Raw genomic sequence first — 19,973 nt, 5'->3', positions numbered from 1 at the left:
CTTAAAAAGATTAGGCACCATGAAATATAATTAGCTTACCTTAAAGATGAGATACTAGGGCAGCGGATCCTGAGCTCAATTCTATCCTTGTCTGACGTTACAGAGGTTGTGTACATCTTTCTGAGGGGGTCAGGCACATTTTGTACATTTTGTTTCCAGCATTATTAGTTTTGATATATTATTACTTACTACCAGACTCTAGGGGCACTTTATGTTGGGAAAAATTTTCAATTTTAGTTTTCAAAAAAAGGTAAAAAAAACTTTTGGGGGATGAATCATGTTTTTCTAGGGGCGATTTCTCTTTGGAGGGTGTTGGTACCTTCCCCAAATATAGCTTTAAAGGACCTATGAGAGTCTACATTGTATAGAAGAACAAAATTGGTAATGGTATGTAATCTGAAATTCTGCTAAAAACATTTCAATTATCATAAAGTGTTAAATAGGTTTTTTTTTTTAAATAAAAAAAAACGTTTTTTTTCACAAAACATTTTATTTTCGTAAGTTAAATGCTCTAAATACTGCTAATTCTTTCTAAACAAAATAAAATAAAATGATATGATTTTAAATCTTATAATATTTGAAGTATCCTTTTTAAATTTATGAACTGACTTCCAAGTGAACTGAATTTATTTTGCTAACAATATCAGTTCCTTCCACCCTTTTACCTTTTCTTAGATATAACCAAATATCGGGGATTGTGACTGTTTTTAATCAATTTTAAGTTGTTGATTTTTCTATTTATCCAACCCATTGAGTATATATTCTAAATCAATTGTCATTCATCTTTTCAATCCCTAAGAAGTTGAAAAAGAGAAAATGGTTATTAAAAAGAAGCAAGGATGACAACATCCATAAAAGCGAAGCACTGAAACGGTAGGACAAACGGACATTATCACTTATATAGTGTCAGAACTGAATAATCAGAATATAAATGTATAAGAGTCGGAGCAGAATTGTAAGTAGACTTGTTGAAAAACTGCTTGATACAGGATAATGTTTATGGACATACTCACATTTTTAGGACTTGATTATAGAGTTGCTTCGCTTATAACATTATACTTTGTTGTCTAAGAAATCAACATACCAAAAATCAGATTATTTGGATGATTAGATCACATAAAAATTAGTTGTTAAAAAGTAAAAAAATCAATATATTTAAAATTGACGTACGGACATTCTTGTAATGATTATAGAGTTGCTTCGCTTTCTAAATCGTACCTAACTACAAAAGGGATCACCATGCAAAGTTTGAAATCGATAGGACAATTCTAACTAAATAAACGAAAAAAGCTGTCCATCTGTGGCGGACGGAAGTACGGACCGACCCTAATTATAGAAAAGCTTCGCTTTTAAAAACTATCATATAATTTATAAAAAAAAGTATTTGACATTTTGTACCTATTTGAGCAAAAGTATATGAAATATTTAGAATTATTGGATTTAGTTGTGTAGGATTTTATACTTGAGTTAGTTGAGTTGTATACAAAATTTTGATTTTACAAAGACGATTACATCCAATAACAGCAAAGATAATTTAAATATTAAGAAAAGAGAGATAGAGAGAGTGATAAAGCAAAGGAAAAAAGAGATAAAAGGAGAGGATGATGGAAAGAGAAATATAAAGATTGAAGGAAAGAGAGAGAGGGCAGTTATTTAGAAAACTACATTTTTTATCAACATTGCCCCAGTGTTTACTGAATTAAATTTATTTACTCAGATATTTCATGCCAGTCCATTGGTTGCTCAGTGAGGCAAGCTTGATATATATTATTGTATCAAATATACACAAATATCTATATATTTATTATACAATACACGAGGATATTTCATTGAAACATGAGTTTAATTTTAATATAAAAATAATTATGTGGAATATTTTTGTAAGATATGATTTTTTATTGTTAGAAATGGAAATGCATAAGGATGAAAACATCCATAAGTAACAAATATTAAAAATCAAGAAAATTTGCAAACGGACAACGCAAATGTTCAGTTGTCAATACAAAAAATGAAAGAGAATATGCAAAAAACTAAAGAAAATAAGGTTTATGCCTCCTCAGCATGACTGACAACCAAACAGAAAAATTGCATTAAAAAAAACTATGTGTAGATTATATACTTGTCATATGATTCTTGGGAAAATTTAGCTGGCTTTCTTCAATAGCAGCCAAGAAAATTAGATTTTGTTTGACTGATCTAAATAGACTTCTACTTGTACAGTTAATAATAAAGTCTAAAAGCAATTTAGCCTGAAGAAAAATCTCTTATCATACCTTTTAATTTTCTTTCTCTTATCTTTATTGTTGAGTTAATGGCTGGCTAGCCGCACTAAATTTTGGGCTTCTTTAAGAGAGAGGACATTGGACTATAAAATTGATGTGGTCCAAAGATTTGTAAACAGGCTCTCTCATTAACTTGATTTAAAACTTTGGGTATTTTTTTATCAAATATGGATATATATTATCATCATCAGAGACACAAAACAAGTTATTATCTATTTTATCAAATAATTCTGCACCTGAAAGCTAATTCAAAAAAAAAATCAACTAAAATAATTACGGTTACCAAACCCTTGTCAAATTAATGTTCACATTTCTACTTTTTCATTTCCTTTATATTCCATAATCAACCTTGTAATATCTTTCCATAAATCAGTGGGAAATTTAAACGTACTAATGTTAACTTGTGCAATCTTGTATAAACAAAAAGCAGTCAATTAAAAAAATGAAATAATAATATTGATATTGATATTTATATCTATTATTGACTTTTTAGCCTTTTTAAATCAATTAGATAAGAGAGCTAATTAAAGTTATGTATACTCTAGAATAGGAAGACATCTTTAAATATGATACATTAAATATGGGCAATTGGAATTGAAATAAAAAACGTTTAGAGAAAATAACTCAAGTTACTCTGATCTTTCAAACATATACATCTGAGCACACACAAATATTCTTTTGAGAACTTACTCATGTAGCTACAAGCGCCCACCTGTGTAGCTTTGAGCACTCACTCACATAGCTCTGATCACACACTCACGTAGCTCCAAGCACACACTCACATACCTCTGAGCAAACTCACACAAAGCTCTAATCACAAACTCACAGGAGCCAAAAGCATAAACTCATTTACCTTTGAGCACACACTTGTATACCTCTGAGCACACTCACATAGCTCTGATCACAAACTCATGTATCTGTCAGTGCCAATTCTTGTAGCTTTGAGCACAAAATCATAAGCTCACACTCAAACCAAGTTTACAGAAGTACATTTAAATACTCAACTGGAAATAATATATGAAGGCTCTCATACAACTTCCAAGTAGAAATTACATTTTTTATTGACCTGAAGTGTAACAATCTTACAAAGTAAAAGAAATAAAAAAATATTAAACAGTTTTTACAAAGATTTTGGTAAACTTTTGTTTTGGAAATTAAATAAATAATAAAACTGAGAAAATGATTGATAAAGGAGGGCTAGGAATAATGCAAAATAAATAAATGAAAAAAAAATCTTAAACCAGTACACATTTTTACTATTTCTCCTGGAGAAAGGATAATTATATTTAAAGACTTTCAACATTAAGCCCCAGTGTCTATAAACAACATATATATTTAAAGGTGAAGGACTATGTTGAAAACTGATAGACATGACTTCTAGTAAATATGGAGTAGCTTTGCCACTAATAAAACAAATTGTTGTAATAATCTTTTAGAATTATCATGATAATATTCTGTGCATATTTTGTAATGTTACAGACAGTTTTATGGCATATAAAAGAAGTAAAAATAGTTGTAAAGATTTTGTAGAATTTGGGAATGTAGTAGTTAAAGCCAAACAGCATAGTTTTAAATGGTTATAATAGTCTTTGATTTTTTTATGTAAAAATGATAGTTGTTAGGTCTTTAGATGAATTTTATTTTGGACTAATGTGGTAAATAATACATCACAAAGGAATGTCAGAAAATAAGAATCAATAAGAATTGCCCAAAAAGTATGAAAATTTATGACATTTTGTCAAAGATATCAAATAAAAGATAAAATTTTCACATTGTTTGAAAATAATATAAACATTAGAGTAAAAAACTATAGGGAGAAAGGGTTAAATAACTGTATCTCCCCATCGCAACTGCCTTGTGCAACCTTTCTATTGGTTCATTGAATATTAACCAATGTGTTGCTTATATTACACAGCCAAGTAGCAGAAAATAATTTAGAAGTAGAAGAAAGAGGTCTTTGAAAAGAAAGGGAGGTAGTTGTCTGTATATACATCTATACTATAGATCTGTTATCTAAACTATTTGAATGCACAGGTTTTGTAGTAAAATATAAATTACTGAGAAGATTGAAACAATTATTTTAATATGCCTAATTTGGCCAAATGGGAATATCTTACTTTGGGTAATTTGCATATTTCTATATTGAACCACCCAATTTTTTTTTCTCTTTTTTTTGGGGGGGGAGGGGGGGAGGGTTAAGCACAACTTACCTCTCACCCTTTTGGGGACTATTAGCAACACTTATAATGTAATTAGAAAGTAAGTCTTATGGAAGTATGAAATAACTCAATTTTATTAAATACTTTGCTAATATAAAAAGATAAAAATGCAGTATCTATAATATTCTGCTTAAATACTTTTTAATATACATATAAAAGAAATGTTTCAATTTCAAAAGCAATTAATTTGATTTTGCTGATTTTTTTAAAACCTAGTTTCTAGTAGGTAGGGATGACTTGGCTTACAATCTAGATGAATAGCATAACTTATTTCACTGTCTAATAGCCTGTATTATTCCAGATCCAACATTATTTTATATCAGTCTGTAAATTTGATTTTCCCCCCTCATCTATCTATCTATATTTATTTTATGTACAAAAGTGCCTGGGATAATTTGTGAACTCATTATTATAAGGCGGGGGTGGGCTATAGCGGAGTTGTCCCCCACCAATTTGACCGCCCACCACACTGTGCTCCTCGTCCTCAGATACAAGGCTATATCTCCGACATGCCTCATCTAAAAAAAATTCAAATTTTTTATCAAACATATTCTAACATCCGTTTATACAAAAGCACCAGATGTCTTTATGATATGAATATATGCATAACTATTAAGATAAAAGAATGTATTTGGACAAATATTCATAAAATTTACTGAAAAGAACCAACTTGAAGTGCCTTATAAAAATGACGTCATACTATTCAAATGATCAATGATAGACCAGTATATATTTCCATTGTCCAATGGTAAAGTATATACTGGCCTATCATTGGTCATTTAAATTGTAAGATGTCATTTTTTATTAGGCACTTCAAGCTGCTTCTACTGAAATGCCAATTAGAATGTAATAGATATTCAAAATCAACCTAACATTTAAAGTTATCTTAAATATTCTTAACATAAAATAGGTACTTTTTTTTACTGTAAAAAATAGTTTTTGGTCAATTTATGATATTCTCACCTAAATTTGGATATCTTCTTGGGTGTGAACCATCACCACCCCCTGACTCGTCCAGAATACTTGTGGGAGAGTCGGGAGAGTGCTCGGGAGCGCGGGGGGCCAACTCTGATGTGCGGGGGGATAACTCTAAAATTCGGAATATATTTCCTGCCAGGAAGAGAGGAGGACCTTAAGTTGTTTATTACACTAGTCCCCAAAGTTTGTAATATCGTTTTCTTATCCTTCAAATCAATAATTATAATCTACAGAAGGTGTATTTTGTTTATCATCATTGGATATGTTCATACATTTATCGGTCATTTCATATTCCTTTACATAATTGGATAAAACGGGTTCAAAATTTAAGATTGAAGTACAACATAAAAGATTTTATGCAATTAAAAAATAATGATTGGAGGTAAAATAATATATACCCATATCAGGCAAAAGCTTACCATTTCTGGACAGGTGATCCTCATTCCTGGAGGGGCTCTCTGGCTCCAGGTCTGTAGGCACCACTCTGGCAGGTGAGAACCTGAGCTCTGGACTATCCATCCTAAATATATAAACAAATAGATAAGTGGATTTAGAGATAGATGGATTCATGAATATAAGTATGGATTAGAGGGATAGATTAATTCAAGATAATAGATAGATAGAGAGAGTAATACTTTACCAGATAGATGGATAGTTGAATAAATTTACGGATGGATATATTGATAATTATTTTAGAAAAAAATCAATGGATGTGTAAAGTAGTAGGTGAATAAATAAATAGAAAAAAATGTGGATAGATAGCTAGATATATAGATTCACCGAAAATATTTATAATTTTTATATTTATAAGAAGCCAAAAATCTATCAAATAAAAGTCAATATAAAGACAGGGGTTAATGATTTGCCAAATTTGTAATATACTATACAACTGCGAAGATATTTTATGTTAATATCCATATTTTTGTTCGTTTAATATACATATATAGATTAACAGTTTAATAATGAGCTTAGGCTAAGTTTGGTTAGGTTACATAGGGTACAGAAAAACCCCGCAGGAGTTAGGCATAAGAGTATAAACTACTCCCCCCCCCTCTTATTTTCAATTTAATTTAAAAAGTAAGAGTGGTAGAATTACTGTGCACGCTTGGCACTTCTGGGGAAAGCACCTTATTACAAATTGGATAAAAATTACAAAAATCAAATGTTTGTTTTAAGGTGCTACTTGTGAACTTAGTTATTTTGTTAAAAAAAAACATTAATGTTAAGAAAGTTGGTTGAAGGGTTTGTCTCGATAATGGAAAGTAAATAAGCTTTTTTTCTTGTAGAGTGTTTACTTTTACAGATTATATTTTGGATAGATTGATAGATTTATAATAGCTTCTATTGGCCCTTGAGGGATTTGGGGGTAGGAAGGAAGTCGCCCACCCCATTACCCCAAAATAATTCGGTATCAAAAAGAAAACGTAAAATAAAAAATGTTTAGGGGTTATTATTTTTTAAGGGGCGATTTCTCTTGGGAGGTTTATGGTACACTTTAATTGAGAACCATATCGGTTCAGTGGTTAGCGAGATTCTTTGGTATAGACAGACAGACAGACATAGAACCTGTTACTTTTATATAATGATATATATTTAATCTTGTCTATTGTTTACTTTTAAAAATTTTATCTTAGCTCTAGGACAATTTTTAAATAAAAGTAATACTTATGTCTTCTTTTTCTCTTTTATCCAAAATACGCTAAAGATAAAATGAGAGAAAAGATTATTAATAGACAAGCTACTATACTAAAAAACAAGGATAATACAATCTGTAAGTAGTAGAGCATAAAAGGTAAGGAGCTAGGAAAACACATTTTCTCTGCAGAAAATTAATGTCCTCCGAAAAAATTAAAAACAGTCCGACTGACCAAGTGAGTTATAGAGTAAATGTGAATTTATCATTAGAATATTATCAAAATAAAACTTTGAATCACCGAGTTAAATGCATTTTTCCTACATAATAGACGGACAGACCAAATAATAATAGAGTAGCTTCGCTAATAAAAAAAAACACAAGAAACTATGGTTTAAAAACCCTCTAAATAGTGAAATATATAAGAAACAGGGGAAGGAGTTTGTTGACAGGAGGGGGTTGCACAATGGAAAATAAAACTATAGGGGGAGTGGATTGGATTGCGGATTTTGTGTCTAAGCTATTTTCCAATACACATTAGTGTCGGTTCCAGAGATTTTAAGTAGCAAATTAGAACTATAGAATATAGGCTGGTTCAGTATGCTATTGTTATGTATAACAATTCTGTTTAAAATGGTTTCCAATACATATTAGAGTAGTGAGAAATTAGACCTCGTAAAGTCTTAACTAATCAATGAAACGTTCTTTGCTCGTATATGATGTTCATCTGTTTATATTTAATTCAATCAATTTATGTTATAACAGTTATTTATCTCATTGTATTATAGACAGCTTTCCGCGGAAAATAGAATGAAAAATCATAAAGCTAATCCAAGTTTTGTTGGCGTCGAGGGACATAAGGCCATGGCAATGATTATGATTTTATTTTACTATCCGCAGAAAGCTGTCTATAATACGATGCGATAAAATGAAATAAATTAAGAATGCTCTATGTTTCCTCTATAGTGTATATACTCGAATGTATTCTCGCTAGCTTAACATATATTTAGTACAGATACCCATTTGCCAATAGTATTACATTAAGTAAGAGGATATCCGTCTACAATATAATGTGTACGGTAATAGGCATTCGCGGGTAAAAATAAAACTTAATTTTTTAGTTTGTGTAAAAAAAATCATAAATTAGTTCAATCAAATACTTTACAAAAGTCAAACCTACATTAAATATGAATTTAACATTTAAGGTTATTTTCAGCATGAAATAAACTCAATCAAGCGTAACTTCCATGTTTTTATTATGCTGCCCAAAATTTTTTTTGCATCAACGTCGTATTGTTCTCTTCGCTTTTTTTGTACATTAACAACGTTGTTTACTTTGGATGCTGTGTACTTGTTGAATTTAAAAAGTTTTTTTTATAGCTAAGCTTGTATTTAATTAAGGTCTCTATGTCCGTCCGTTACAGTTCACTGTGGGCTAGAATTGAATCAAGACAAAAGTAAGTGCCGAGCCCTGGGACCTATGTATGGTGAAAATAGACATAAAACCATGATGATTCCAGGTAAAACCAAAATATTTCAGCGGGGGCCTTTTGAGAAAATTAGATTTGAAAATTTCAAGTTCAATTTTCACCACCTAGGAGTTGCCGCATAATCATGACAAGAAAAGCAAATATTATTTATTTTAAATTTTGAACAACTTTGCTTTTATAAAGTTCTTCATAAAACCACTCCTGAAGGGAGTTAATAAATGGCCATTTTTATCACTTGCTTTGCAAAGGTCACGAAAATTCAGCCTAAAATAAATCATATATATAGAGGTTTTAACTTTTAAGAAGGACTTTGTTGTTCATTATTTAAAATAGATAATAGTTGCTTTTCTTGTCATTATTTTGCGGCAACTCCTAGGGGGTAAAAATTGAACTTGAAATTTTTAAATCTAATTTTCTCAAAAAGCCCCCGCTGAAATATTTTGGTTTTACCTGGAATCATCATGGTTTTATGTCAATTTTCACCATACATAGGTCCCAGGGCTCGGCACTTACTTTTGTCTTGATTCAATTCTAGCCCACAGTGAGTTAGCTCCTTTCATTAATCTAATTAAGTTAGAATTGTGTATAGATGTTAAACTTTGGATGTTGATTCCTGTATGCAATTTTTTGATATAATTATCCTATTAATCTGTTTCTTGTAAAAAATGATTCCTACGGCACCAAGATACAATATATTGAGCGAGGCATCTCTAAAATCAAGTTCTAAAATGTAAGTAAGTCCTTGTTCGGAATCCTGTAATTTTACAACAACTTAATATAGAATTTTATTATGCTTTTACATTAACATTCTGTTTATTAAGTTTTGACATATTACAAATGTTTCAATGGTCGATTTCAGAGCTTCGCTTTCATGGATGTTGTCATCCTTGTTTTTCCATGAAACTTGGTAATTATGAGAAGGCTATCAATTATAGATTTCTGATAAATAAATGGGAAAAACTTCTGTATCGTTATTTTGCAAACAGGCATGTAAATGTTACTAGGTAGGCCAGAAACCAATTATTTTCAAGCATGGCTTCAAAACAGATTTATATCTGCCGGATTGGAAATGGTTGTCAGCCTTAGTGAAAAATCATATATAGCATCGTATTACAGACAATAATTCACAACGTCTTGAAGCTTTAAAATATTTACTAAATCTTATCTTAACCCTAAACAGTCGGGCCCCTTGCCACACCATTATCGAGAGGGGGGGGGGCGTTGACCGCCCCCCCCCCCTGACCGTTAAGGGTTAAAGATAGATCATGAAATGAAGAATTAGGGAATATTTATAGAGATGCCACGCATCTAAAAACTTGATATTTGATATATTTTAAATAATTAATTTCCAAAGTTTTTGTCATAATTTCTTCAGATAAACAACTAAAATATTTTTTGTTATTTTGCTTAAAATAAAAATCTGTGTATCTTTTCTCGTTGTTTTTTTTACAATTTTTACTTTATCTTTCAATTTAAATATCATTTTCTGGGGATGGAGGGGACGTTGGACTGTAAATTATAATTATACTTAATTTTTTTTTATTAGTTAGCTAAAAAAATTTAGGTACTTTTATTGAAATAGTGTCAAGTGCCGCCAAAAAATGACGTCATACAATGCAATTGACCAATGAGAGGCCAGTAAAATTTTACCAATGGTTAATTACAATCTATATACTGGCCTATCATTAGTACTGCGTATTGTATGTCGTCGTTTTTGGAGGCACTTTACGCTGTTTCACTTTTATTGGATCATGATTGATTGGTTCAAACTAGTGGTGTCTATATGTGGTAATTTGGTTTATTATCATTGGGAATGTACATCCATTAATCGTCCATTGTCTAATCCATTCCAATTTTAAAATTTTTTTTTTATTTGTTTGTTTTCAATTTATTTGGAAAAATAGGTGGGATTATCCGAAAAATTAAACACAGCTTAAATAGATTATATTTTGGAGGGGCTCCTAAAAGACTTTATTAGGGCTTGGGGGGGGAGACTATATAACCTCCCTTTCCCTCCTACTATCTTTATAATTTTCTGCTTTGGTGTTTCATAAAAACTCTTTTCTTACATTTTCTTTCTCTTTTTCTCTCTCATCCTCTTTCTTTCCCTCTCAATCTATCACCCCCGTCCATTCTCTCTTTCTTTCCCTCATAAGCACTTTGGCATGAAATATTGTTTCCATTACTAAGTATAACTACATATATGTATAGGCATTATATTTTACAATACATTTTGTAACTTTTGAATTCCTATTATTTGTTTTTTGTTGGCTAATCATTCCTTTTGAAGGGGGGGGAGGGGGGGTCAATTTGTTTAAAGGGTCAATTTTTAAGTGCTAAACATGTTATGGACATTTGGTATATTCCCTGAAAAGCAGAACTACGTAGGTTCGGAGGTAAGCTGGATCTTGAGCCTTAACTAGTAGCGTACATGGTGTACAAAGTTGGTCTGTAGGTGTGTAATGCAATTGAGATTTCTTTGAAATATATCTTGTAAAGTTTAAGTGCTAGTTATTCCTGTGCTTCTTGTAAATAAAATATACCATAAACCTATCCCTATATCCCTTTAACTATTGTATATGTGGTATCCGCCGAGGATAAATGGCAGACACCGGAGTTCAATTAGATTACGGCAGTGTGACAGACGTGGACACCTTACTATAGAGAAGCTACGCTTCTCTAGCATTCACTAGATAATGATCAACATCTATTTCAGTTGTCACTTTATTGAAGGTTTAAAGGATACTAAAGCTATATACAACAAACAATAATTACATGGATAGGAATAAATAATCATAATATAAAAGCATCATAATACATATACAATGGTCAGTTTGGGCAATAATGATCCCCCATCCCTGAAAAGGGTGGGGGAGAATTAAGAATACAGTTAACCATAATAAACATGACAGATTCAATCATTAATTTTAAGCATAGGGAGGGGGTCGCTAGACCCCTTCCCCAGGACTCGGGGGAGGGCCATTGACCCTCCACCGAACCCTAGATCAGGGGTACCATAGGCATGGCTCACGGTTGCCGAATACCACAACTCTCCCCTCGGAAGGCTGGGAGATGATTTCCCTACCAGACTTCGGACAGTGGTTGAGGCCTTCGGTCCGCTCCTTAGGGCTAAGATATATATACAAACGATAATGATTCAATGGAATCCTAGTGGTGAGTGTCTTCTTAGGGTTGATGGGCTCCCAATGTGGGATAGAAGGCAGAGGCTGGCTTGGGTTGGACACGTTGGTCAGCGCCGGCAGGTATCAGGTTTGCTGGTGGCACAGTTGTTGCTGGAACGGTCAGCAGTGGGGCCTGCTGGTTGTTGTTGGCAGCGGCTGGGGCGCTGGCTGCCAGGTTGATCGTCTGAGCAGCGGCCTGTCCTCCTGAGGGGCCGCGGGGTCTGCCAGAGGGCGGTCCTGGCCTACCTGGGCGGTCATGCCCGCTGTCAGTTGATTTCATAGACACCATTTCCTCGGCTGCTTCCCTGCCGATGGGAATGGCATCCCAGTCCACTGAAAAGTCCCGGGACTTGGCATGGTTGAGCCTGGCCCTAGCCAGCGCTTTCCTATACAAAGCTGGATGGTACAGGAACACTTGTGATATCGCATTCAGGGCTGCCCGGACTCCTCCCTGTGCTGCTGCCAGGGAAATGATGGTTAGGTCCCCCAGCAGTTTGAGGATCAACAACAGCAAGCACAGTATGGCTGCGCCATCTCCCCACTCGTGGATGGCTTGTCTAAATCCAGCCCAGACATCCAGGGCTGCCTCTCCTTCCTCCGCCAGTCGGTCAATGTTGTAGGACACTATCCCATGGTCTCCTGTGGCCGAACAGCTGCCTTGCTGAACGCAGGAGCCATAGGATAGGCCGGTCAGCATGGCACTCTTGTATGCTGGGAACGCCAGCAGTTGTTGCCAGTCGTTCAACTCAGCCTGCGAATACAAGCCCCCTGAACTGAAGTCATCTAAGGGCTCTGTCAACAATTGCTTAGGCGTATCCAGCGGGGGTGGCCTTTTCTTAGGAGCGGGGGTTAACTCTATCCAGCCTTCCTCCGCGTGCACAGTCAGGGGGTAGGTGGAGGAGCAGGGAATCTTGGTGGCGTGTTCACTATATACCCGTGTCACAGCATCTACAAAACCTGTGGGCTCTACTGGCACTTTGTCCCAACACTCCTTGTGTTCGCGGACAACGTATTTATGGCGTTGGCAGGTCAGCTGCAGCAGGATGTCTCCCCTCAGTACCGAGAACGTGCTCCCCTGGACACGCACCGGGTGGGCCGGGTCTAGTTGCTGGAGCTTCCAGCAGTTGGCCGATACTTCTTCTGCTGTGGTGCTTTTCATGCGCGTTTCCAGGGTAAACCCAATATAACCTGCATGTATTTGGGCTTGAAGGGGAACGTCAACATCCCTGGCCGACACTCTGGGCAGCGCAGCCGCGGCTGGGTCAGCTGCCACGAACAACGCTGGATGGTTGGTGGCATGGGCCTCGAAGTCGCAGTTCACAATCGAGGTGGGGTTGGTCATGTTGATGAAAAACTGGGCCTGATGGTCAACCAGATATGCATCCATCACCAGGCTGGGCTGGAGGCTGCGGATCAGCCTCAAGGGGCAATCTCTCCCCAGGTGGTCCCACACGTAGGTTGCTTCCCCAGTGATGCAGGACAGCTCAGAATGGGGACACTCTAGGGTCAGGTGGTCAGACTGGGACTCCACCCGTCCATCCTCCACCACATAGGTCTCTTCCTTGACCAGCAGCCGTCGTTCCTGGAGCACTAATTCGTTGCGGTATAGCTGGCCCTCGAGGTGGACGTCCTCCCCTTCACAACCCACCCCCTCAGGGCTGTTGACGAGGGCGCCCACCATGTCGATGGTGAAGAACAGGGGATGGTTCAGCTGGAATGTCAGTGGCTGGGTCTTGCCTGGCAGCGTGTAGACTCGGTTCCTGGCCAGGTCTCGGCACGCTTCTGGGTCTATCTTGGTTGGCCTCATGAGGGTGGGGACCGAGGTCACCTTGAGGTGACCCCATACCCCACACCTGAATGTCCACTGGGACACGGTGAGCTGACAACTGTACCCGGTGGTTTCCCTCACCTTGACTTGCTGCAGGACGTGCACTTCATGGCCCAGGGGCACCTCCTGGTGTAGGGGCTCCGTGTTACACATCTTTTCTTTATTGTAGGATGTGACATGGGTGGGGTTGGCACAGTCCCATCCCACCAGGACGTAGCTGGTTGTAGGCCACACGGCTGCCAGCAGGAGGCCCCACAGGACCATCCACCAATGGGAGAGGCTTCCAGGCAACCATCTACCTCATACACGCGGCTGGGGATCTTCAGCTCTGGTCACGGCTGCTTCTTGGGGCTGGACACGGCTGGGCTGCTCCTGGCTAGATACAAGTTTCCATTGAGCGTTATCTTTATGCGGCCGGGGCACCCCGATACCCTCCCCAATGACAGACTGGCAAGCGACTGGCACTTGCCTGGGTGTCGGCTCCCCTAGCCCCAAGTGCTCCCTTCCCTTGTCCAAAGCATGCCCAGTGGCATGGGGCTGGAGTGCATGTGGCACAGGCTCGCCCTTACTCACTTCCCTCCCCTGCCCTAGGAACTCAGGTGCATGGGGCACAGGCAAGTCCTTATTTTCCCAAATTTCAATCTCCCCAGCCTCTGGTGCAGGGGGCACAGGCAAGGCTGGGGTTTTACAATAGCTTGGATACAACACATTTAACAAATTCAACTTATCCTGATGTTGAGCAGCTAGGTTCCCTTGGCTGGCAGGGGGCTCTGGATGGCATGTAGCTGGGCTCTCCCTGCAAGCTGGTGGCGCTGGCTGGCTGGGGGTGACGGGTGTCACCCCTTCCTCTGGGACTGCTGGCTCGTTCCAGGACTCAGGTCTCTCGGTGGCGGCGACGGTTGTCGCCCCAGACATCAGGTTGGAGGCTGGCTCGTTCCAGGATCCAGGTATCTCGGTGGCGGCGACGGGTGTCGCCCCAGGCATCAGGTTGGGGGCTGGCTCGTTCCAGGATCCAGGTATCTTGGTGGCGGCGACGGTTGTCGCCCCAGGCACCAGGTGGGAGGCGCTGGATAGCACCCCCCCATCATCCCAGGTGGCGACGCCGGGTGGCGTCCCATACATCGATGCAGAGGCGCTGGCTAGCACCTCCTGCCTCTCTCGTTCGGCGGCTGCCAGGGCCTCCCCGTACACCGTCTCAGGGACGCTGGGCAGTGCCCCTCCACTCTTGCTGGGTAGGCTCAGTCGGGCAGGTTCCATCATGTTGAGGCTAAAAGGCTGGGGCCTCAGAATCTCTGGCTCGGCGATGTTGTTGGGTTGTATCAGCTCTGGCCCCAGATGGTTGAGGCTGAAGCCTAGGCCAACCCGGTTGGGTTCAGCTGCGCCGCCCAGTACGTTGATCCTAGCCGGGACAGTCCCAAACTGCGGCATCCCATCGGCTCGGTCCACAGCTTTGGGAGCGGCTGCTTGCTGCGGTGGTGCTGGGGGCGCGCTCCCTTCCATGTGGGCCACTCTGCTGGGCTTCCTCTAGGCTAACTTCCACAGGCGTTGGGCAGTCTCGAGCTCGGTGGCCTCTCCCCTGGCAGCGGAAGCAGCGTCCTGGAACCTTGTCATCTGGAGCGACCTTCCCCATCTGGTGGAGACCCGGAGCCAAGGCGCCAATCTCCATTGGCTCCGAATCATCATACTGGGGCAACTGGATGCTGGCGGATCCAGTCAGCCCGTCGGTAGAGTCCACTAGGCACACACCTTCCTTCAGTTGCTTTGTGATCATGGTGACGGTAAACATGGCCTTACGAGTGTACTCAGGTACACTCGTAATTTCATGTCCCATCATGATGCGTTTTACATTGGCGTTACGAATTCCACGATTTAATTCGTCCACCAACAACTCAAGATCCTCATGGCTATAGGCGTCCCGATACAGGGCACATTTAGTGGATATGTACGCCTGTATCGGTTCTGTCGAGTGTTGCTTGTAATCCCTAAACGCTTGTTTAAGCGTTTGGGATTCAAAAGCAGGACGAAATAACATTTCACACTCGGCCTTGACCTGCTCGTAGGTCAAGGCTTGGCCTGCCTCGCCAAACAGATGGGACGCCATTTCCGCCGCTTGCCCTACCAGTGACAGTAGGAGGGCGTTGCGGCGGTTGAGGGAATCATGAGGTGGCACGCGGTAAGCCGCCCATGACATCTCGAGTCTGCGGATATGTGACGACCAGGATTGCTTGGGCGGCCCTCTATACTCCGGCAGATTGCTCAGCATCAGCTTGCGGTACTCGGCTGGGGCCGGCTGAGGGTCATCCTGGAGCCATCCTGGGGCTTGGTCACCTCCTGGGGCTTGCGGCTGGTCCATTGGGTCAACGGTTCAACGGCGGGGCACAAAGTTATACAGTACTAAGATGAATGGTTTGTCACTTGAGGCTTTCTAGCCTAACAGCCAACACTGTTTGTATCACTAGGTTGGTAGTTTAGTTGCAAAGATATAACTTAGCTGTACTTATCACTAGTTAGGTGCTTAGGTTGTAGGGTAGGCTGGTAGGGGTAGATAGATGTTGAGGGTCTGAACTGCTGTCAGGAACTGATTGGGTTTTCCTTTATCACACTAGAGCTAGAAGGAGAGAAGCTTGTAATTCTTTATTTGCTAAAAATACCCCTGTTAAATGCTATGGAGTAGCTCCGCTCCGGTGTGTGTGTGTGTGTGTGTGTGTGTGCGTGAAATCTCCTGTCCTTGCAACGCGCGTACGCACCGTCAAATCCGCGCACACGGGGAAAACGCGCTCTCACCCCTCAACTCGCTCTCTCATTGGTCCGCTTCGTCCGTTGAATTTATGATATTTTCCGCACTCTGTTGCGCTACCCGTGAATGGCGCTCTGTGTGCCCGGTCGCTAGCCCCACACTACAGACGGACTTAGTCTAGTGTGGGTAGGAAGGGGGAAGCGCGTGAGGGGACGGTGGTAACTCCGTCCGTTCCCCCTGTGAGGGAGGGAGGTAACTGTGTGCTGGTGTAATAGTGCCTTTTCTTCTTAATCCTAGGCTTATCTATTATATCACCCTGATTGTATTTGCCTTCAATGGAGAGGGGCTCCTCCCTTTCCCTTGGAATAAGGGGTGTATTGTTGTTGTGCTGTGGGCTTGAGGTGATTTGATTGTATATCAGGGTCTTTATTATATTACATCTAGCTTCTATTTTTGTCCTTATCACAATTGCATAACAGATTTGTTTACCAACCCTGTTCTATTTTTAGCTGTTATCACAATACACAATAAATCCAAGCCTGTTCTATTCTTAGATTTATCACAACACAACAATTTGTTTGCCAAGCTTTGCTCATAAATCTATTGTTTAGCCATCACACCAGGGTGGTAATCCCTGCAATGTGACATAATATCTGTTTTTCTAGATGGGTGGCTGCGTTGTAGCCTCTCAGGATACTTGGAGTTGACGTAGTTTTTCTCTGTTCTGGTGCACTACACTCGTATGTTGGCTCGCAGCTTGCAGCTATGTGGCATGTTTCAGCCTATCGGCGGCAGGGAATGTCCCGTCCTGCTAGCGCCGCTGATCCAAATCCGGCTGATGGCGGCAGGGAATGTCCCGTCCTGCTAGCGCCACTGGTTCGGATCCTGCTATTTCTTGCAGTAAAGTTGGCCTATTTTCAGCCGTTTACACTTATTTGGCTTGTTTCAGCCGGTCCGCAGGCCTGTTTCAGCCCTTTGAGCGCTCAATTCTCCGTTAGATATCGGCGCTGCTCGCGGTTATTCGTCAAATTTCGCTGTCTCGCTTCCACAACTGCCGGATGCAGAGTTAAACTTTGCTGTCCAGGGTGGGTAATTCAGGTTGCTTGCGTCAGTTTTGCCAGTTTCACTGCTGGGAGTACCTTAGCCTCAGATGCGCGTCTGCTCTACACTTGTGGTTCGCCGTAATCTCACACAGCTGACACCAAAAGTTGTGGTATCCGCCGAGGATAAATGGCAGACACCGGAGTTCAATTAGATTACGGCAGTGTGACAGACGTGGACACCTTACTATAGAGAAGCTACGCTTCTCTAGCATTCACTAGATAATGATCAACATCTATTTCAGTTGTCACTTTATTGAAGGTTTAAAGGATACTAAAGCTATATACAACAAACAATAATTACATGGATAGGAATAAATAATCATAATATAAAAGCATCATAATACATATACAATGGTCAGTTTGGGCAATAATGATCCCCCATCCCTGAAAAGGGTGGGGGAGAATTAAGAATACAGTTAACCATAATAAACATGACAGATTCAATCATTAATTTTAAGCATAGGGAGGGGGTCGCTAGACCCCTTCCCCAGGACTCGGGGGAGGGCCATTGACCCTCCACCGAACCCTAGATCAGGGGTACCATAGGCATGGCTCACGGTTGCCGAATACCACATATATATTATAAATTATAGTTCGCATTGAGTTCATAATTCTTTACATTTTATTACTTTCCTTCTTTACTCTTTTGTTGTTATTATACTTTATATTAACGTAAAATGATGTCTGTCTGTCTCTGTGCCTGTAAAATAAGATATCTGAGACAAGAACGATGTAGTTTTCCTTAACTGCCCGAGGTAGGTTTAAAATTATTTTGGAGAAGGTTTTCTTTACCCTCGCCCTCAAAAATCTTCCCCTCAAAAAAATCACTCATCTTTTTACATCTGGAAACTAAATTGGAAGTGGATGGTCGACATTCGAGCTATAGACAAACAACCGACCTGTTTCTTTTATGTATGAATAGTATTCCAGCTACAATGCCTATAATGCCAATGTACAAGCTAGTCAATAACCAGCAACTAATAAATATTTCCATTGAATGTTATTAATTCGGAATAAACATTGAAATTGTTTGTCAACAAATTGTTTCCAGGTTCTACAGGATTCACTCAGGGATCTTAAGAGATTAGACAATTGAAGATAAATTAATGTACATCCCCAATAATGATAAACAACATTATTAGATCTAAGAATTAAATTCATTGATTGAAAAGTTTGCACACAAGTTTAACCAATAAAAATAAATAGATGTGTGGTTATAAAAGTGTTTTTACCATCCAATGCCTCCTCCCTCCCTGCGATTTATTGCTAGTTTCCTTTTGTATTTCCTAACAATAAAAAATAAAATAATGTAGATTTGAATAAATATTGTTGATTTATTGTAAAGCAAGGCTTTTCTGTAAGGGGATATTTCAATAATTATAAAAACATTCGTTAGCTTAAAAACTTTTGGGACTTAACTTGTATTGACTTAATTTTAACCAAACTTTCAACCAAGAATCTTAATCAACAGAAGGGGTAATTTTATCCATCGTAATTTGAGGGTATCTATCAATTATTCGTTCAACTTCATTGTCTTATCAATTTAGATCATAAAGGACTCATATAGTTGTAAGAATGTCAAAAAAAGGGAATGTTTAGTTATTTTTTTAAAAAAGATTTTACTTTTTTCATGTAGTAAAGTTGTTATATGAGTAAATCGAAAAAGGTAAAGACGTTCATTTCAAACAAAAAAAACCGTAATCCATTTTTATAGACTATCTGTTTCGGTTCAAGATTCTAAAGAAGGGTTGGTGAAGTCAGGAATAGCTTTAAACTATTCCAGCATATTATAAAGCTTTACAGAAAAGTACAATTCGTCCGTGCTAGCAATTTTCATAATTTTATCTTTTAACTTTCTACTTTGTATTATAGGATTCTTTTAAAAAAGGCCTTACCTTAATTTTGAAAGCTCGACGAGTACTTATAAACCATCTCCATTTTCACATCTTTTAGAAATCTGAAAAGAATAAACTGTTTACATAACGTAATTAGGGGTGTGCATGTATTTATCGTTCATTGTCTTATCTTATGATTTCCCTGGAGAATTTTACAATTATTATTATTTCTCTTTTATGCCAAACATCTATCTCTCAAATTATCCATTTAAGTACTAATCTATATATGTATTTATCTATCTTTTTATTTATCTTTTTGTCTATCTATCAATCAATTTTGAAATATTGGTTTATTTATCTATTATTAAACTATTTATTAAACTAGCGGCTTCGCCCCTAGCCTCTAGGGGCTTTGCCCCAGGAGGTAATTTAAAAAAAATAGTATTTCTGGTGCTGCCATTTATTTTAAAATAACTGCCTAAAAAAGATGTTGGGGGGGTTGTGGGTGTCCCACCCCCCAAGAAAATAGCCTAAAACCACCACAGGACTAGTAGGTATATTCCCTGAAGAGTAGAATCCTATCGGTTAAATGGTATAACGGACAGGCATAATTCTACTTTGTATCATAGATAAAATATTTCATTTTACTTTAACCAAAATATTTTTACAACTATACCTCTTTAGCG

General features: G+C 38.6%; 1 protein-coding gene across 1 annotated transcript in view; it reads right to left on the bottom strand.

Annotated features, from left to right (window-relative positions):
* LOC145306488 (uncharacterized) overlaps window positions 1-19,411 on the bottom strand; it is a 49,050-nt gene extending 29,639 nt beyond the window's left edge. The window contains exons 1-5 of the mRNA XM_080148618.1: window positions 19,348-19,411; window positions 5,899-5,999; window positions 5,465-5,590; window positions 4,887-5,019; window positions 40-120 (exon numbers count right to left, since the gene is read on the bottom strand). Coding sequence (XP_080004744.1) covers window positions 40-120; window positions 4,887-5,019; window positions 5,465-5,590; window positions 5,899-5,998 — 440 coding nt within the window. The 5' untranslated portion in view covers window position 5,999; window positions 19,348-19,411. The remainder of the gene's footprint in view (window positions 1-39; window positions 121-4,886; window positions 5,020-5,464; window positions 5,591-5,898; window positions 6,000-19,347) is intronic.
* Window positions 19,412-19,973: the final 562 nt, after the last annotated feature.

Source organism: Acartia tonsa, chromosome 14, assembly GCF_053477335.1.
Source record: "Acartia tonsa isolate MP-2025a chromosome 14, ASM5347733v1, whole genome shotgun sequence".
In the NCBI taxonomy this organism is placed as follows: domain Eukaryota; kingdom Metazoa; phylum Arthropoda; class Copepoda; order Calanoida; family Acartiidae; genus Acartia; species Acartia tonsa.
The sequence above is the reverse complement of the archived record's forward strand: the minus strand, read 5'-3'. Positions and strand labels throughout refer to the sequence as shown.